This window comes from Frieseomelitta varia, unplaced genomic scaffold (assembly GCF_011392965.1).
Source record: "Frieseomelitta varia isolate USP_RPSP 00005682 unplaced genomic scaffold, Fvar_1.2 scaffold_163, whole genome shotgun sequence".
In the NCBI taxonomy this organism is placed as follows: Eukaryota; Metazoa; Arthropoda; class Insecta; order Hymenoptera; family Apidae; genus Frieseomelitta; species Frieseomelitta varia.
In genome coordinates, this window is record NW_025109339.1 from 1,043,050 (window position 1) to 1,065,159 (window position 22,110).

At 29.6% G+C, this 22,110-nt stretch overlaps 2 protein-coding genes across 2 annotated transcripts in view; both read right to left on the minus strand.

Moving 5' to 3' along the window:
• The window catches only part of LOC122538443 (ATP-binding cassette sub-family G member 1-like), a 19,017-nt gene extending 3,350 nt beyond the window's left edge, over positions 1-15,667 (minus strand). The window contains exons 1-7 of the mRNA XM_043672516.1: positions 15,375-15,667; positions 4,856-5,170; positions 3,529-3,712; positions 2,731-2,854; positions 1,346-1,491; positions 426-549; positions 132-246 (exon numbers count right to left, since the gene is read on the minus strand). Of these exons, the coding sequence (XP_043528451.1) occupies positions 132-246; positions 426-549; positions 1,346-1,491; positions 2,731-2,854; positions 3,529-3,712; positions 4,856-5,063 (901 nt within the window). The 5' untranslated portion in view covers positions 5,064-5,170; positions 15,375-15,667. The remainder of the gene's footprint in view (positions 1-131; positions 247-425; positions 550-1,345; positions 1,492-2,730; positions 2,855-3,528; positions 3,713-4,855; positions 5,171-15,374) is intronic.
• A 3,213-nt stretch (positions 15,668-18,880) lies between these two features.
• On the minus strand, positions 18,881-20,411 carry LOC122538212 (60S ribosomal protein L9). Its single transcript, XM_043672093.1, has 4 exons — positions 20,324-20,411; positions 19,614-19,752; positions 19,096-19,423; positions 18,881-19,016 (listed from the first exon to the last, which is right to left on the minus strand). The coding sequence occupies exons 2-4, from the start codon at positions 19,749-19,751 to the stop codon at positions 18,910-18,912; spliced, it is 573 nt and encodes a 190-aa protein (XP_043528028.1). The 5' UTR covers position 19,752; positions 20,324-20,411; the 3' UTR covers positions 18,881-18,909.
• Between the last annotated feature and the right edge of the window lie 1,699 nt (positions 20,412-22,110).

The window sequence follows — 22,110 nt, forward strand, 5'->3', positions numbered from 1 at the left end:
AAAAAAAAAAAAAAAAAAAAAAAACGCATCTGAAACGAATATTTCTTTTATAATCTGAACATTCATTATTTTTCTTTGCTTTGGCGATTCATCTTGCTATGTCCCTTTGTCCAATTATACGCTTCTCGTACCGTAATCAGCTGGATTGTGGTATACAGGACATGGTAGTTTGACGTTCTCCAAATAAGAAACCAGCTGGCTGGTTGCACCGTGAAACAAGCAATCTCCGTTGGCCAATACGTAAACCTGAAATTATGCAAATAAGATTAAAAGAAAAAAACGAAGAAGAGAATCGATCGCCACAAGCGTACGAAATGTAAATCTTTAATTTGTTGAATAAAACATTAAGGGACAGAATCAAACATTCAACTATGACGTCAACTTTGACTCGGCAGGAAAGATCCACGGTAAAAAATACCTCGTACCAAATCAAATAACTGAAAGATCGACGCGCTGGGTTGATGAATCGTGCAGACGATCGTCCTTCCTTGTCGTGAGAGTAGTTTCAGCAAGTTCACTACTTGCGTACACGATGAGCTGTCCAAACCTCTGAAACATTTGCCGCATTTAATAATAATAATTATTATTATTATCTGTACAAATGTGTATGTTTATGCAATTCTATAGTTTTCATCGATGTAATTAATAAAAATTAAGTAACTGCTACGGACTACGGATTTTCACACATTTATACAGGAAGAAAACTTGCAGAGAATACACGTAACATGATAAACTATGTAAAATATCTGATGTGATGTTACAATATTTGGTTTTACATAAAATAACTTTTCTATCTCTTCTCGTCGTTACATAAAAATCCGTAACACTGTTACAGGTATTGATCAAATATCAAATAATGATTAACTTCTTGTGCACGATCATTACAGAATGCTGTAAGCATAGTGTAGAGCATCGTAAAGTTCGATGGATAATGTTATGTAATAAAATTCAGGTGGGGAAAAAGGAGCAATAAAAAAAGATGTTAAGTGTCGCAATTTTTTTTTTTTTTTTTCATAATCACAATGTGGCTATAAAAATTCTTAGCGTTGGCACACATATTTTTTCTTTCAATGACACGTTTTCTTGCCAGGTTCTGCATTTCGTTTCCGTTAATGTCAAGTTTTTTTCAATTTACACGAGACAATATTTACAATTCATACTGTATTACATATATTCAATACATTCTTACGCTTTCTATTCTAATTTCTTCTAATCTACAAATGTATAAATATTCGCGGTCCGTTTGCAACAGTTACAAATTTATAAATACATATGCATGGCTCGTGAGAATTAAGTAAATCAATTTTCACAACTCAATTAATTTTCATGATACAGTTGAACTTACGTGGTCGGTTCATCGAGGAACACAACGGTCGGATTATTAACTAACTCCAAAGCGATGGATAGTCTTTTTTTCTGTCCGCCGCTTAATTTTCCCGTTAGAGTGTTCACATGCTCGTACAGGCCCAAAGTAGTTAGGATTTTTTTAATCTGAAAACAGAATATTCTGTTATTCCGTAAATTTCTGTTTTATTGTATTGCAAATGTGTAAGTTTAATAATTACAGTCTAGACGAATGTGGTTATGCAACTGATACTGATGGTAATAACAATTATTACGAGATTACGAGATTAACAACACGTTTGACAAAGTAAACGACTATGCTTCGAGAATAATCTGTTCGATTAAGACATTAATTGCAAAAGACATTAGTAAAGGAATGTTCAAAGAATCATTATAAAATTGATTATAAGATCATTACAAGAGTATTAATTTTTGTTTAATGGAACTGGTTAAGGCCAACGATGCTTATTATTTATGACGTGGACACGCTTCAGAGTGTTGTTCATCGCGTAAACAGTTTAGAGAACGTGCAACCAGTTCTTCCATAAATCTCAATTAGTTTCGAGTGTCAGGACTATATTTTTTCCGCTCAATAGCAATTGCCATATCGTAAAGAAAGTGTGTGCCAGAGGATGGGATGATTTTCAGAAGATGATGGCCTCCAATGTTTCCCCCTGCCTCCCCACGCGAAGTCAAAACCTGCTTCACACTTTCTGATTGGTCTTAACACGTCTCTCGTTCTACAGTTTAACCTTGGAAGAACGAAAAGATCTTCTTATAAGAAAACTGTGAGAAGAAGAGTCAGTCAGTGATTCACAGAAAGAATAATGTAAGAAGTTTACAGTCAGTCAGTCAGTAACTCAACAAGATTCAGTCTTCACTCAGTCAATCTCAATGGTCACTCATTGTCAGTCGAGTCATTTAGTCAATCAGAGTCATTCTCAGTCAGTCAGTATTCAGCTAAGCGAATCAATTAAATTCAGTCGTCTTTAGCTTAGTTACTCAGATGAAATTAGCTATCTGGATCAAGCAGAAGCAGTAGGAGCATCTTGAGAAATAAATTTGTCGTCAAGCATTGAGTTATTCATTCCCACATGAGTGAGTAGTCCAATCGTTTGTGTGTCCTTAACAACGATATTTCCAATGTGATTTTTTATTCTCAAGTCCATTGTTCAGAACACTTTCAAAACGCTTTACTTTTTGTACGTGCATTCTCTTTTAGATAACAGGGATTTCGAAAGACGAGCACAAACTCTTTAAATTAATGATGATGATATTGTTAATAATCGATACTTAAGAAATAATGTCTTGCAAAATGTCATTCGCTGGTGTTTAAAAAAAATCTTCCTGGCAACTCGAAGACATTTACATATCATGCATACTTACTATCGTTTCCTTCTTACTTTTGGAGATGTTGGTAGGCAACTTGAGGTCAGCTGCGACAGTCATGTTCTCGATGACCGTCAACAGAGCTTCCAAACGATCATCTTGCGTGATGTACGCGCTACATCTGTAAAACGACACAATGTCAAAGTTGAGGATACATGACACACAATTTTATTTGCAACCCACATAGATTGCGAAATCGTTATTTATTGTTTCTGATCTAGTTGTGTTGCAAACAATTACCAACAAAGTATTTTTAGAAAGTGTTTCTCAAGCACTCGATATTTTGATTCAATATAATACGTGTTTGTAAAAGTATTAGAATATTCATTTTCTAGCGTCAATGTAATTTCCAAAAGTATAAAAAGAGAAAACATAGAAAAATAACTTATGTTGTATACTTGACTGAATCAATAACTATAGAGTTCGTGTAAATCATTTTTCATATGAAAGTATACAAAAAAAAAAAAAACAACATTATTTTGTACAATCTTAGTCCAAACAACTTTTCAGAGGTGTGAAGAAACATTTGCAATATTTCCATTGTCCAGAATGTTTCTGTATGTATCACGTTAATGATCTTAATATGCGTATCTTAATACTAACAACAATAAGGATTATAAAATCCACGATTACCGGTTAATATTCTCCATTGTATCAATCTTGATAATTTTTAAAAATTCATTAATTACCCACAATGATATTTAAGATTAAGATAGGCAGATCTTCGATCACGTAAAATGTTCTATTATCATATTCATGATAAAGAGAAATGTACGTATTTCCAGTGACATTTACTTTCGGAATGAATTCATCTGCCGAACGCAGCCGTTGACGTAGACGTTTCCATTCACGCCAGTCGTCCTGAATCCCGACAGGATATCCAACAAGGTCGACTTCCCTGCCCCGGATGGGCCCATTAAGGCAATTAAATGTTTCGCTGGAAGTCTTCCATTGATTCCGTGTAATATCTCCTTTCGACCTGTAATGTGCCTCATTGTCAGTTAAAGAACACACCAGACGCGTTATTAATCTGCATGAAAGTTAATTACCATGAGGCGGCTGTTTTGTACAAATTTACATTTTTCATCGAATGTAATTGGAAAAGAAGAGTGAAAGGGAGAAAGCTAAATAGCGATTATTTTAGCTACTAAAGATCATAATGTGTGTTTAATTTTAAATAATAATTGACATATATAGATTCATAAACATTCGCGGTCCAGTCATTTTGATCACTGCGTGTATTGTGAATAGAAAGTACAAACGTCAATTAACACAAGTAATATTGAAATTGAATTCTTATCGTGGATTATCAAATTAAGTAATAAATTTCCCTAAAAAGCTTAAAAGGCCGCCATATTACTTTATTTTAATGATTTAACATTTAATTATAAAGATAATTATTTTATATTAATATAATAGGGTATCTAATCCTAGTTTAATATTTAATTTTCATATATTTTAATATATAAAATTATATATACATAAATAATTTAAATTTCACCTATAATTATTAATTTTTATATATATATATTATTTATTTTAATAAAATTTGTTAATTATTAACTTGTAATGTAAGTTTAACCGCTATTGCTGGCACTTTAATTTATAATTATTAATTTTAATTCCCTTATTTAATTTTCATTAATTTTCATATAAAGAATTTTTTACCAATTTTATATAATTTATATAATATGTTTAATTTTAATTAATTATATTTAAAATAATGTTTAATTTAATTAATAATTTAACCATAATTATATCTTTTGAAAGTTCAATTTTCAAAGGGGAGAAAATCCATTTTCTCATTTCAAATTCTGTGAAATACAATTGCTGGCCGGTCGCTCGTTCTTTACTAAAAATATAGTAAAGTTTCCGCGCCAGTATTACTTATAGATGAACACGCGTCCAATTTGATGAAATTTCAAAATATATTATATATAGGCCAATTTGATGAAATTTCAAAATATATTATACATAGACAGATAAAAGTTGTACGATAAAAATATTTCGATTATTTCCCCGAGTCGTTGTGCGTATGTCTATAAATAACTGACACAGGCCAAAGGGATAATGGGGCAAAGGAACAAGGAAATGTTAATGTATGTACTGATGCAACACAAACCTTTCTTACAACCTAATGACACGGTATACTTGATGTCCTCGAATACAATATCAACGGTATTCACCAAGTCGTTTTCCATGAGACGTTCTTCATCCTTAATTTTTACACTGTCTTCGTCGTTCTCTGATCGCCTAGGCAGTGTGTGAACCTTTGTTTCGGCTGTATTCGTCTCCTGGCCATTGTTCATCTCGTGCATCAGTACTCCCATCGTCGAGTATTCTGCACGAGCTGGTGAAACGGCCGGAGAGTATTATTATTTTTCCTGAACGCTCACCAATTGGTTGAACCGAACATCGGCGCTCAAACACCGTGAAACTGCAACCAGGAGAGAAATTGTCGTTATCGTTAATAGAAGAAGGAAAAGGCACAAGAAGAGATAATATATATTTGTATAATGAATCGCCGCGCGATCGATTTAAAAATTTGAAATTTACCGCCAATCGGTGAGAATAGATAACATGCCTATAGGGTGATTGAAAAGGAAAAAAAATTGTTACATCTAAGTTATAGTCATTTTTTTGACTATACGATCTTGGAACGATGGAGGAACGAAAGTTAATTTCTGTTTAAAAATAATAATTTTTGCAACTGCAAAATTCACACGCATTATTGCGTTTGATTATTATTATTATACAAACCGTTCAGAATTTTTCACCTCTTTTCTCTGTACTTTAATTAAAAAATATATATGATTTCTTAGGAAATCGCGTGAATTACTTTATATATAGATACATACACATTAATACTGCAATGCAGCAGTTCATTATCATTTTTTTTTTTTTTCTTTTTTAATTTAAAAAAAACTAAACGACGCAACTTCAGTTTATGTGAAACGGCAAATTCTGAAATAAACGTGACATTCATATTTACTAGTCAGATCTGGGGCACAAATTGCATATTCAACTATTTCCGGCAGATGGAGGAATTTATCTTATTTATATGTGACTATCTATATCTGCTTGAACTCATTATTCCGAGGATTGGAATATTCAATAACTCATAGAATGTGAAATAAAGTGATATAATAATAAAATAATTTTTTTACCTTCACACTGTAGTACATTTAACATTTATCACAATAGACAAGTTTCATTTAATTCGTTAATTAAATATAAATTATATATATATAAATTATGATAAATTATAATAAATTATATATATAAATTATAATAATATAATATAAATTATATATATATATTATAGTTGTAATAACTATAATTCTATTGTAGCAATTTCATTTCACAAAATAACTAATTTTTCAATTATTTTATTTTATTTTATTTTATTGAAATAATGGAATTATTTTATTTTATTGAAATAACAGAACTCAACGAGCAATAATAAATAACTTAAACTAAATGACTGACTTCCGCAGAAAAATAATAATTGATTATTAATCGATGATTAGTGTTATGACTTGAAAAAATGTTTTACTTGCTTCTCATAAATTGTTTAATATCCAAGTTAATTATACGACCTTATAATTACAAACATCTCGTTCGCAGTAACGAATTAAATTAATTAAATTAATTAGCTTAATGCGCAATTCGCAGTAACTATTTAAGTTGATTAACTTAATGCACTATATAACTATAAAGTAAAAATTATCGGGCAAATGATTTTGGAGCAATATTTTACTTAAAAAAAAAAAAAAGGAGGAGGGAAATTTAGAAAATTTTCCGCTTCTGTGCAATGTGTTAGAAGAATAACACGCATTACACGAACGAACGTCATTCTCAAAAAAAAAAAAGAAAAAAGATATTAGTTGTCATTTCGTGAAACGTAATGATACGTATAAGAAATATAACAGGAAGATATAATTCAAATAACAAGTACTAGAAACGATCTACGGTACTAGAGACGATCATTTGCATTATTTATATTATTTATAGTATTAGATGACAATATATAAATTTTGATTAATGATTAATGAAACTAAGCTATGCTTGGCAGTGGCCGCAGAAATTAAGTAAATATTATTAGAACTGTGATTTTCTTTCAACTTTTAGTCATATGTACATGTCTATCTTATATCATATGTCTATATCTAAAAATGAATCACGCACAATTAGACTGCAGATTATTATGCAAATCCACATTTTTTTCAGTATACAATTAAAGGAGCAAAAAAGATAGAAACTTGTTTCACCGGCGAAATATTACAGAAACCAGCAGAATTAATTGTTTCTTAATACAAACATTATTAGTTATTATACAGTGGTATAGTGATACACTTTTATTTATTAATAACAGTGCGAGATTTTGCATAAGACGTGACAGACCAAATAATTAAATAATTAAATAATTAAATAATAATTAAATAATAGTTAAATAATTAAATAATAATTAAATAATAGTTAAATAATTAAATAATAGTTAAATAATAGTTAAATAATTAAATAATTAAATAATAAGTAAATAATTTAAAATAATTCGAAACCCTGAGAAATATGAAACACACATATATATATAATAATCTAAATGTACAAAAGTAATATAAATCTTTTACGATTTAATTTAATAGAAGGGAAGTAACGTACGTTTTAATGTTGTTATTAAATAATTAAATAATGTTTCCACTACCTAGAAACTAATTGTTCTAATGTATTAAAAAGCATATAGTTCTATAAGAAAATATACGCACATATATAATGTAATAATTTATCACCTTAGTATCCGGATTCTAAATCATATCATGATCATAATTATATCATAATTGTATGATATATATTACATCACAGTCATAATTGCTATCATTGCACACCTTTGTCGATTTATTTCTTTCAAACTGATTTCTTTTAGTTAACAGCATCTTCAAATTGTCCACGTACAATTTTTTACATTGAACATTGAACATATGCGTTACACGTACGGATATGTACATAAGTACACAAAGAAAGAAAACACGAGGGAATCGAACGACATTGAAACGATTTATCATTGAGCAAACTTCCTCAAACAGAACAAAGCGCCCTATCTTCCTGACGATATGTCTAATCTTGTTTATGGAGTTGAACGACAATCATTATCGCAGAAGTTCAAGTTTGAGCTCTGGTAACGATGTTCGATGTTCTAACGATTCGACAGGCGAACCTAATCCAAACCAAATTTAACTGATAATTTCGAAAGTGGAACAAGAGTTTGATAAAGCATGCCTGATAAGCTTGTTTCGTAATTACTTGTGTTTTGCAATTACATCTTGTAAATACTTCCATTGGCACGAATCTATTGGAACGAAACGTTCAAATAAATATAAATAAATATGATAAGCGCGACTGTTGTCATACAGAAAGTCAGTTATTTCCATTTCCGAGACAATAGCCATAAATTATGACGATTGGTCGAAGTGCATCGCGAATCTAATCGCGCGAAATGAATCAGCAAACGAAAGTCCAGTCGGGAGATCATTGAAGATCCAGGCTGACTTGTTTTGCAAATGATGTGAATTGAAGTTTAGTATTGTAAAAAAAAAAAGGAAACGAAGGAACCTTGATTTCAAAAAGAAAAAAAAACGTTCAGGTTGTCGTCCATAAAACAAGGTTGCATGATGAGTCCACTGTAAGCAAAAAAGATCGACAGAAAGAGCAACAATTTATACGACTTCAAAGAAATCGAGCATGAACATGCATAAATAATCGGATACAAAGTGCAATTATTCCATGATGGTCTAATAATTCTACGTTGTATTTATTTCATAATTATTTATACAGCGTATAAATTTATTATTCTCAAGTGATAAATCTTTCATGTTTATACCTTTATTATACCTTATACCTTTATTACGTAATTATAATTTTTTCCATACTATTAATCGGTTAATAATTGTGTTTTCCTCTTAACAAGTATTATTTTGAATAACAATGTCAGTGTAAATTGCACATCATTATACATCCATATCCATCTAAGTGGCCATATATTAAACTATAAAATCTTAACTATGACAATTTACAATCCATACATTATCCTTACGTACAATAACAGGCTAAGACTTGGCTAATGGATTATTATCGCGCTATAGCTTTTTCAAGCGAATTCAGAATCAATGATTCGTCTCCAAAATGTTCGCACATTTTTAGTGTCTAAATGATCTGTAACAATGATTATCATCTCTTTGAATATCAATAGCAATCTCTTTGGATTATTTTTGCTAATTTTCCGGAATCTACCAGTTTCTCCCTAATTTTTTTAGTTCCCTAATTTTTTCTTTTCAAATTCTACCATCGATCAATCAAAGAACATCTCTCATTTCCTTCTGAACGTGAATTTCTAAATTTATCGATACACTCCACTTAAATTTAGTTACAATTGTTATAAGTTATATTTAGACCGCGGACTCTTATGCAGTCTCATAGTTTCGCAAACGAGTCTAAAGGGATGGAAGTGCAGAAATTTGTTTCGTCTGAAAAAAAAAAAAAGAGTTTTGAATTCCTTTGGTACAGAGAACTTTGAACAATTCCGAAAGGAAAAAACGACGAGAATTCGACAAATTCGAAATTTCTTGAATTCCTATCGCCCTGTGTGATATACTTGGAAAAAGTACGTAACGCAGGAGAGTATGACTTGCACGAACGTTTCGTTGCACAACTTCAATTTCGCTCTTTGTCGAAAAATTGATCGACTACGAGCGTTTTCTACATAGGTTTGTGCAATGTATTGCACAAATATTACCCACGATTATTGCACGCATGCCACTTTCGCTGGGATCATCCGAACGACTGCGAAGTTCACAAGTAAAAGAGAAGCAAACTCGGGAATATCAAACTACGATTTTCCATGCATTTGTAGAAAACTGCAATATATTACGCAGTATGCACACGATATGGAGAAGTGAGTAAGATAACGTGTTATTTTATTTTAGTAAATTAATACTATGTAGATATACGTACGTACGTGTGTAATACTACGTAGGTATAATGATGATAGATCAGTTGATTGAATATATATATTTTGTATATATACAAAATATATATATTGTATGTATAAACATATGTAATATATAATAAATATATTATAAAATAAATATAATATAAATATAATAATATAATAATAAATATAATAATAAATATAAATATTATAATAATATATACAAAATATATATATTGTATGTATAAACATATATAATATATAATAAATATTGTATATATTATATATAATATATAATAATTATATTATAAAATAAATATAATATAAATATAATAATATAATAATAAATATAAATATTATAATAATAAATATATAATAAACATAATATATTGCATATATTATATATAAAAGTAGTAATGTACTTTTTAATTAAGTATTCGCCTATACAGCATTATTTCCTCATTTCTCTCATTTCTTTCAATTTATGCAGCATTGTTTCCTCATTTTCAATTACAGAACATGCTGGCATCGTTTGGACAAAAATGAAACATGGATATATGCATACAATGCACTTTATGTAACCATGCAGTTGTAGTGGCGAGTTGTAAAAAAGATATGTAAATGGACACGCGTGGATCACGGAAGTATTTGAATCGATAGATTGCTTCGACGTCCGCGTACAAAGTTCAAAGCGACAGTATCAAACTTACTCACCGCGATCTATGATACACATGAACATCCGCACGCTTACGACGAAACTGACACAACTCGAATTAGATATTATTCCGTCAATCAACGAAACAATGGCAGCTCGAAGTAATAACACCCTTTCTTCGGTGTCGAAATTCATGAAAATACGCGCGCGCTATCGTTCAACGAGAGCATTCGGACAGTTTCTAAACGACAGCGAACGTATAAAATATACGAAATCTTTTTAACAGTTGACAGAATATCGATAATATCGATAATATAGTATAAATAGAGAAGCAATTGTAATCTCGAGTAAAGGTCCACAATATTCAGAGATAACGCGGTCTAATTCTTTCGTATGTTTCACTTCGTTCTCTGAGTATCTCTGAGTAATGTTGTAGACATGAAAACAATCTCCAAAGATCATGCTGTGTCCACTGTTAATTCAATTTCGACGGGAACGTAACAACAAACCTTACTCGAGATCACTTTATTCTTAACATAGAGCTAGAATCACGACGTTTTTTCCTTGAAAAAGGCGAACCTTCAGGCGAAAAAATTGTTTTCCTTTATTTCTTCGGGCGGAATCATGTTGACTGCATTTACTCGCAGCTAATTCCACACGCGGATCTAAATCAACTTACAAGTTGCAAATGAAACATAAGGAACGCATTTCTGCCGCATCATTTTGCACAGTGTACAAATGTCAGAATTTACTTTATAATTATGGTGAATTATCGTAACTAGCTGGATAATGCGAACGAGCCGAAAGAATTATAACGCAACGACACACGTTCGGCATATTCACACATTGACGAGTCAATCGATATCGTTCAAGTTGAAATGCAAAGAAACACGCCGATTATGAGCAGTGTTTTTTTGAAAAACTTGTTTCCCGAGCGATTGCCTATACTTCCAATTAACGAACGAAACCGTGAAAACGAGTTTCCTTCTCTACGAGTACCTTGAATATTGAAACTCGTCAATGCTTCTCAGCATACATGAATCTCCAACGATCTTCCAACGACGAGCGACCGAGGTTGAATGAAATTTAGAGTGTGCCCGAGAACTTTATAAACATAAGATGAGAAGCCTGAGATTTCTGAGAAACTATGTACATACGAGGAGTAAACATCGCAAGAGCACATCGTCGCGCAGTCATCGATTCAACAAATTATGTACAAATTATTCAGATGTGACGAATATATTTAGTAGCTCTTATATTGCACGTGTAATCACGAGCTTGTGGCTGTTTGCACGAATGATCATGTCGTTGGTCAATTATCATCGCGAAATCGACGACGTGATAAACTATGCATTCGATTGAGTTTTGAAATCGGTTGTTGACGGTTCGAATTCGACACGCGCAAATAAACAAAGAAAAAAAAAATATAAGAAAACATATAAAAGTAAGGATAAGGGGAACATAATTGCTATTTTTGAAAAATAACGCTGCATCAGCTATGTGTGGCGTTTCGCAGTATCAGCGACAAATTGTTTTATAATATATGTAAGATAAGTTCTCTTTTCTCTTTTCAATTGCAGGGATGAACGATATCGAAGGTTAATGATAACCAAACGCGAAAATTTGCGCGTCACTTTTCAAAAAATGAGTGATACTTGAACCCAACGCCACACCCGAGTCGAAGGAGCGAATTTATTCAGAGACAGCAATTATTATGTTGGAAAAAATATGGTAATACAAAAATTTGCATATTTCGCGGACGCGATAATTCAAAGATCTTGACATTGATGCCAATGCTAATGATATCGATTGGAAAAATTCCAGTATAGCATCTTATGAAAATATTTAAGCATCGACGAATAAATTATATGTGTTGTAGGGAACTTTTTCAGATGCCATTAGCACTGTATCGTAATCTGAAAGTATATATATATGCACATGATATACATATATCTTCGTAGTGATTAACAGTCGATTATTCATTATACTGATACGTCTCGATATTACATTTAAGATGACAAAATGTTAATTTTTCTATTCGTACAACATATTAACTTTTTACTAAATACCTGCGCCTCCTGTTGTAATGTAATGTGTGTAATAAATGAGCATGCGTAATCTATGTTATAATATATATTACATGATATGTGATAATTTTTAATCAAATAATTACACGTTCGCAGTGAATATCTTACAACTTCCATGTACATTTTTACAGATTGACTTTGCCAACACTGTGATTACATCCAAAACTAAATTCAGGTAGCAAGCCATCGTTTTCAACTGCTATGAAGTTCATAAATTAAATTATTGGGACTCTAAATGTAATTAGCAAGTTTTTGTACAATTTAAATAATCAAACTGTCCAATTCGTTTTGGAGTAGATCATCGCCGATTTTTTCAAATTAATTTCAAACGTACTTGTCGATAGGAGCAGCAAGTGAAAGATACATATTTTCGTTCCTTTATCTTTAAAACAACATCCTTGCACGATGATGTCCGAGACAATTACGAAAACTATGTATAGTGGATAAAGTTATATATGCTCCAATGAATTTTCCAGAATCCGCTTAGATTACGTCCCTCTTGCTAAATGCATTCACTGATAACGCAGAATGATTAATACCATTGCAGCAGCACGCGCGCAAAGTTCAATGGATCGTTTCATGCGAATTCACTGTGGAATGTAGATATCGATATTTTCGAATTGATTCTGAGCTCGATAGAGTTGGTCGAAAATAGGTTGATAGAGAAAAGCGCTTAATAGAGAAAAAAAAAATACCGACTCAAATAACAATGATACTATATCTTCGTATCGCTTTATTCTTATCGATGACATTCTAATAACTAGTTTTAAAATAACGGAATTTAATAAGAAAATTGTCACGAGCGTCTTGTGCAGTTTCTTTTTTTTTTTTTTTTTTTTTTTTTTTTTTTTTTTTTTTTTTTTTGATCTTTTTTCCTACGCTGAAACATGAATTTCAAAATAAATGTTGTTCCTTAACAACGAATAACAATACGACAAATTTACGATACTGAATGAAAAAGTAACTAAAATAGCTGGAATAAAAATAGATCGTGGTGTATTTGTATTACAAATACAATTGGAAAACAATTAGTAATTTTAATGATATCTATTTCTATCACATTGCTCTACTATCTGTATTTTACTTGTTATCAGTTAAATTCTTGTAATCTACGTTTCGAAATATCGATAGTCGTCAATTTCAACTTGACTGTGTGTTTCTGATAATCGAGTTACACTTGTATTTCCTCCTCACACACAAACATTCCGAAGTCTTCGGCAATTTTCCCCGATTTTTATCTTTTAAACGAAAGCCTCTTTTCACTTTCACTTTCGATATTCACATTCCAAATAATTCGGAAAAAAACAAAGGATTTATTTTCCACAGTCACATTTAATTTTAGGCTGCAATCGACATCTAGAATCATATTTTACAACGCAAATATATCGTTCACGTTCTTTTCAACAACCTGTGCTTCAAGGTTCAACCTTTGTTTCAAAAATTTACCGAAACGAAAGTTGTTTGCTTCGAAGCAAAGATTCCAGCTGATCATTCCATATGAAATTATCATTCTATATAAAATTCTTCAAAATGATTTTTAAGCGACACGCAACGGTGCATTATTCAATGTACACCGAGAAATTTTTCAACTTACTTTAGCTCTGCGCAAATGGACTTTCTACGTCGTTTGTTACACGCAGGCTTCCATCGTTCGAAATCTGGAATGATCATGCAATCTCCGACTTCCTTGAAAGGTGCGAAGAAGTAGAACAAAACGGACAGCTAAAGACGAGTTTGACTCGCTATCTACGAGCCTCCAATAGTCTAATGCTTCGATCTTTAGACCCAACACCAATAATTTCGTATTTTTAGTTGTTCAACGTAAGAACAAATTGATGATTCACTTTGTCAGTGAGTTTCTTTTTTTTTTTCCGTAAATAAGTTGGTTACATATAAGGAACAACTATGCTTCGGAAAGTGACGAGGGAAAAAGGAAACGGTACCATTCGAGTATAAAAGATGGTTAACCTTATTTATTCAGCAGTGAAAGTAAATCCTGAATCTCAACTCCCGGTCGTCTTTGCCTTCAAGTCAAATCAAATGCTTCCGCATATTTGACTTTGCGGATAATTTTCGATCGCCGCTTCTCCCATTAGTTAAACGAAAAGTATTGAAGAACGGGGATGGTATAATATAATTTATACGTGTGTATACGTACATACAAAGATAAATCTTCAATTCAACTGAAATATTTCTCCATATCTCGCTTTTTAGACAACAAATTCAATCACAATTTTTTTTCCCTCGCTTACTCATAATTACGTGACACTGACAATAAACTGCGCGAAAACTGAAGATCACGAATGACAATAACTTATAGTTAATTGTTATTAATTAATTATCGCCACAAACGATAATAATTTACAGTTATTTGTTATTTGTAATTTATTATATATATATATATATATATATATTATAGTTATTTAATTATGAATAAGTTAGTGTAAAATATTCAATAGGTTTAATATATAATCTTAGGAAAGCACCAAGTTGATTAGATAATTGCTTTGAAGAAGCGTACGATCAATCATCAGTAATGAAAAAAATTATTTATTCCATTCGCTAATGAGAATCACAAATTATAACGCAATAATATAATTTTTTTAAAAATTGTATCGCCTACATTTTTCTATTCGACTTCACATTCTCTCAAACGAAGCTTTCGTGAAAATAATCATCGTCGCGATCATAACTTTATGAATGACAACTTGATCCTGAACAAAACTTCTATACGGCTTTCTTTAGCGGTTCATTTGATAAATCAGTGATTGTTTCAATGATAATTATTGGCAACTGACTTGACGAACAAACATAATCATTGGAAATGATTTATCTCGATCGAATTTTCATCGCGTTTGTCATCTTCACAAGGAACGTCCCTAAAGGAATGATAATGGAATAAATATACACTTACGAAAATGCGAGCACGTAGAAAGCAAAACTTCTTGTCGCTGTCAACTTTAACTGGTGTCAACTTTAACGTGCCAGCTTTTTCTCACAAGTCATGTGGCGAATGGGTAGAGACACATGCGTTTAAAGAGGCAGCTGAGACTGAAACTCCGGCTTATGACTACAAAAACGCGGGTAAAAATGTCACAGGCATGACCACTTAGAAATATTCACTATAACGACGTGGTGCGCGTGGCGTACGCGAAAATCCAACCGCCTACTACCGCCGATCGACTCTCATGTTCTCCCTTTACTGCCTCCCTCTATCATGTTTTTGTTCCCCCCTATTCACCGCCGATCGAGAGTGTATCACGCCCCCCCCCCCCCTCTCTTTTTCTGTTTCACGCAACAATTCTCAAATGTAACTATTTTACACTCGTTTACCCACGTAACTTACATTTACACTCGTTTCGTTAATTAAGGTTTATTCTCTTGCTGAACACAAAAACGAATCGTCATCATTCGTGTTTTAATCGATCGATTTTAGTATTTTTGAAAATAGCATAGATTCTATTTATAAAATCTCTACTATTGTATATTTGAATATATATATCTATATATTTTTATGTACATATGTATCCTTTTATATAAAGATCATGAGATTTTTAACTTTAAAAGAATACGCTCTTCTTTCCCTCTAGTTTTTTAATTGAATGAAACGATGAACATGCCGTGGATAAGTAGATCTGCGTTCCATAATCCATTATTAACTTTTCAATATTGATTCGATATTAATTAATATTATAATGAATAAATCAATAGTGAGTGACGGTCATCAAATGAGTCTAATAGTTATTAGGAAGATTAAAAAATTGAAAAATATCAAGAAAAATCGAGGTCCCGATCATTTTAGTAAATTTAAACAAATGTTTATAACGTAATATATACAAGCATGTAATATATGATACATATATAGAGTCTTCCTGTATATAAATATATATTTACATTATATTTGCAAGAATATATCAAATTATTTTTCGTCATTGTATATTTTTCACCGTTTAAAGATAAAGATCTAGAATTAATATCGTTTGTTTCCTTTTTTCAAAACTGAATTTTTCGAAAACTAAGGGTGATGAAGTAAAATAAACTTCAGAGCACAAAATGCGGGGCTTGAAATCTAACAGAATTGATTATACGTTATAATTTTTAATAAATAAAAATTGTTCGTGTTCGCGTTATTTCATTTACTTACTTGTGGATTTTACTTATTTAATTGTGGATTTTTATAGTATATGCCGATATTAGCAATAATATTCGTTGTAATACATGATCTATCTTTTTGCTCTTATTTATATTTTTTGGACCAAGAATATATAAATGCTTAATAATGTGTTCCACTGATACTATAATATTTACATAATAATTTATAATGCTTTCTTATATACATAGTTTCAAGCGCTTAAATAATAATTATATGATAATTTAAACTATGTATATTTATTAATAATTCCATTGAAATTAATTTTTATATTTATAATTAGTATTATTAGTGTTATATACATTTGATATTATTTATTTAATACGTAATTGCTACTTCATTACGTATTACTACATTAAATATTCTTTCATTCATATTGAGTTATGTCATTTTCTGTGATTAAAACAGCATTTAATAAGCGCGTGCGCGCACAGAAATATGTATACGTGTATCTCTCTTACTGTATATATATTTTTTTCTCATATTCCACTGTATATAAACACATCAAACTTTTAACACGTCTAATAAGAACTTAGTAAATATTTATAAATTATTATTGGTCCTTATTATGATAGATGATTAATTGAGAAATCTTTCCAGACCATGTATTCAATAGAGAAATCATACATGATGCTTCCACTTACTACCAATTTTTATGACAAATTTTTGTCTTGTGTTTGAAATCGATTCATTTCGATATTGAATTTTATCATACCAAATCAATGCTTGATGTTTGACCAATATCACGTACTATATAACAAAAAAAATGAACAATTTTTATTTTATTTTTTCTCAAATTTTTTACGATTAATTGCTTTCATAATTATGATTATATTGTTATTTCAAAAATATTAAAACATGAATTATTTAATGAAAGACGAGAATATTTTAATTTTTATCTCTTAATATTTCTATTCATTTCAAAATGCAATTACTACTTTTGTTTTATATCATTAATTTTTTTTACTTACAAATATATATGTGCACACAATAACAATTCCTACAATTCTTTTTGATTGCCTAATTCCTTACCATTTTTAATATTGTTCATTTGTACGCATTCTTTTCGATAATTTACTTGTACACATTCAATGCACGACTTTCCTTAATCTCCATATTACTAATTGCAATATATATACATATAGAATGATTATACTACAAAGTTCACGTAGTATCTTTATTGAATATTTTCGTAATGCTTTTTCTTTGTTGAAAGTATTTAAGAGATTTAAATATTTTTCAATGTTTATATGGAAAATTTTTGGAATAATAATAAAATTTGTTGGTAAATAAACTCAATTAAATAAACTAAGAATTTCATTATTTGAGTTCAAGCATATATAAGTTTGGAAGTTTATCACCGATTTCAATGAACTTATAGAAGAAATTGTTATACATAAAAAAACCTATTCTAATTCATTAACATGACTATAATTAATAAATACAAAACAAACTTTCTCTTGATTATCAGAAAGTAGTTACGATATAATAATCGTTTATTAATTATACTAACATCATAGAAATAAGTACTTATACTCGTATTATAAAGAGCGAATTTTGAACAATTCCAGAAGAAAAAAATGTAAAATTTATTAAAAATTTCGTTAAAGAGTATCATCGAAATAAATCTTTTTTAATTACGGCATTAAAGGATAATTGAATAGACCTTAATATCTTTATAGTAATAATCTTGTCTCAATAAGTTAGATTTTATTTACCAATGATTGTTATTATTACTTTTTATGCAGAATTAATCATTACATATTGCAATAATAAAAACATTCGATCTAATTTTCATTTACACATGACTGAATTATTTCATCACTATACATTATTGTATGTACTACTATATTATTGAATATATCATATCATGTGTATGTAATTAAATAAGGAATTAATGGATTTTTACCGTTCAAGATGCTACACAATGGAAGTTATAACTCATGATGACCATTGACTTGATTTCGAAATATTTGCCAAGCTTATGCCATTACCATGTGCCATCAGCTTCCTTATTCAGAAATTTACTTATGATTTTTTCGGATGATCAGAATAGATTGTTTTTTAATTATTTAAAGTTACTCACATATCTATTTAGGAACATACTATTTTCTCATTCATATATGTCACCTAGGCGAAATATATTTCGTTGTATCTCAATTATCAAATATTTTTCGATCATAGTATCTTTACGAAATTTTTATTTTATAAGAAATAATGTGATTATTACCAAAAGATTATTAATAAAATACGCATTAAAAAAAATTCCATTCACATTGTGAATAACCAAATTAACGCTTTATTCATCATCTTGTACAACTGTCGTTTTTTCAGACACGTAAAGACCATCCAAGAACTTTCTGATGTCCTTATTCTTTACAGTCGTTGATTGTTGTATTAGAGCGGCTAAAATTAACATAACCCTTAATTCCAACTTATTTATGACAAATATTCCTTGTAGAAATGTATTAATTCAAATATTTACCAGATCGAGAAACATCTTCTAAAGAATTTCCCTCTATTATTAGCTCATCCTTCTGTTTAGCAGAATTTGAAACAGTTACTCCTGTTGCCATTTTTACACGACGAATGTACTTTTCACCCAAAAAGTTACGAATTTCAATAACTGTATTATTTTCTGTAATTACACAATTAATTGGGAAATGAGCATACACAGCTCTCATTTTATACTGGTATCCTTTAGTCACTCCCTTCAGCATATTTTCAATATGAGAACAAACTGTGCGGACAGCAGCTAACTCCTTCTTTGTTCCGAACCACTTTTCAACTTTTAGTAACCTTGGACTTATCATCTGCAAAAGAAATAATTACATACACTTACAAATGATATTGAATTATAAAATAACTTATTAAGTATACTCTGTTGATCAGATATGGATTTATCATTTATTAAAAAAATGAAGGGGAATCCAAGTATCATCAGATACAAGATGAATTAGACATTTTTGTGTTGCAATTATTTAAAATTATCAGTTTACTTACACGAATATCAAGTGCAAGATGTTTGAAGGAGCGTTTAAGAATACCTCTTGGTCCTTTAACAGTAACCATGCGGGATTTAACTGTGACAGTTAATCCCTCTGGTATTTTTACTGTTTGATTTGTCACAATTTGTTTCATTCTAAAATATATCAATGTAAATATAGTACACAAAACTTTCTACTATATCTATATAGTATAAACAAAACTTTGATTCGACATAATTGTCAACCATAGAATAAGGTAATATTTACAATAATCTATACAGGCAAGTATCATTTTCATATAACATTAACCATTTTTTAAATATAAAATCAAATATGAATGACGTACATCCTTTATTGTTGACATTTATACTTCAAATGATTTGTTTTATATAGAGAATTTGTAGGTTATGTATTGGAATACAATTATTGAGATTCAAATATTACATACATTTATAAAAAATAATGGATAATAATTAATATTTACAACTTAGAAATTATGGTGCAAGTAATTTAAATATATAACGTATTAATAATAAACAGATGTGTTTCTGAAAAGTAAGATTATGTTCAATTACAATCAAAATGATTATATTCCGAAAATAATACTTAGCCTTGCACAAACGTAGCAAACTACGTCAAATAACACATAGAACATGTCACGGAAGTCAATACATTGCTAGATTGTTACGGATTTCACAAGGAATCTTTAAATTAAAATTTCTTTACCTTACACGCTATCGTATAACCGGAAAAGACCGAGGTATTGAGAAAGCATGTCTACTACTTTCTTGGATGAATGAAACATAGATATCTAAATTATACTTAATTTGAAGCTTACATTATTTAATTTTCCCTACAGATGGCGCATTTTAACGTTTTTTAAAATATTTTTATTATGTGAAATAACAATTCTACATATAAAAGATTATAAAATATGAAATGTTTTCTAATTTCAGACAAAAACAACTAATGTGTTATTCTAAAAAAATAATCTAATATTGTCTAACATTTTCTTTTATATAAAATATATTTTTCTAGTATACCTTTCTTGATAGCTTATTCTTGCATTATTTTTTTAATCTACAATTAATGATTACTAGAAATTTTTGAACAAAATTTTAAAATTATATTGTAAAAAGGGACAATCTACAATCTATATTTTTCATGATTGAAACTTACAATTAGAATTAAATACTTTGTAATTTGTGTTCCGTAAGTTGAATGAAATATGATAAAAAAACTGATAATCTAATTAGAAAGACATAATTACAAAAGATAGTTGTTAATTAGATCTTTTATAATGAAAATTTGATTTCGCTATGGGCACTGAAACACTATTGCCACGTAGCGGTGAAAAGATGGAACTAATTGCTATTGTTTTTCTCGTCGTGCAATATTGCATTTTCTGTCTGCGATAATTTGCATAGTATCATATTTTTTGTTTATAGATAATGTTTGTGCTTTCATTTATCAGATTTGTAATAAAGAGATAACAGATCCAATACATACGATGAATAATAAACTTTCACTTTGCAAATGTTTGATTAATATATCTAAAAGTGTATAAAAATTAAAATCATATTTCGTAGTCAAATCAAATTAAATCATAGATCGTAGTCTGCATTTTCAAAATTATTTTATTTAGAAATTATTGTAGAATAAGAGTTGTCTCATTTTAATAAAAGTAATTTCTTTAACAAATCATTATTTTACGAGTTTGAAATTTTTACAAATTTTGATAGAAGAAAATATATTTACTCGGATTTCGACTTTCAAGATCGACTAATTATTTTTATATAATTTTATATAATCATTATGCTTTAAAATAGAAAAACATTAAGGATATAATGGGTTTTTGTGTGATATCTTTCGAATCAATCATTAATTAAAAATTTTATGTTTATTAAAGTTCTTTTTATATTTCCTTTAGTACATGCTTTCCAAGCTAAATCTTTTTTGAGAATGAAACATTTAATCAATTTATACGAGATAATGTTGTAAGAAATATTACACAGTGAATATGCAGGAATTAAACTATAAAATATAAATGCCAGATAATTATTGCGAACAGAATCTGTCCATTGCTGTTGCATTATATGTAACTATTATTCCATAATATAATTGTTAATATAATTATAAAAAATTATTTAAAAATTTTGTACACTTTAGAACTTTGTATACTTTTGTTGTCTCCAATTAAAAATACTACTTTTTATGGTTTTGTTTTACTTCGTCATTTCAGTATTTTACGTATCTAATTTATGAAAATCACGTTAATTAAATAAATTTTTACATGTAATTTGTTTATTTTTTTTTCTATTCACTGTAGTTTGTAGTAGATAATAAAATGTTGATAATAAATTTCTTTCTATATCAAACATGGTTAAATTCAATTTGTCACAGTATAATAAATACACGGTTTTAAAAAAGGAAAGATTTGTGAAATGTTTTTGATAGATGAATCATATTCTATATCTCAAATAAAAATATCGATTTTTTTTTTTATTGACCTT

Bases quoted from the DNA above. Each gene is read 5' to 3' on its own strand.
- LOC122538212 (XM_043672093.1), bottom strand. From the start codon at position 19,751: ATGAAACAAATTGTGACAAATCAAACAGTAAAAATACCAGAGGGATTA. The intron at 19,424-19,613 runs GTAAGTAAACTG...TTTCTTTTGCAG, and splicing joins ATCTTGCACTTGATATTCGT to ATGATAAGTCCAAGGTTACT. The intron at 19,017-19,095 runs GTAAATATTTGA...TGTTAATTTTAG, and splicing joins AGAAGATGTTTCTCGATCTG to CCGCTCTAATACAACAATCA.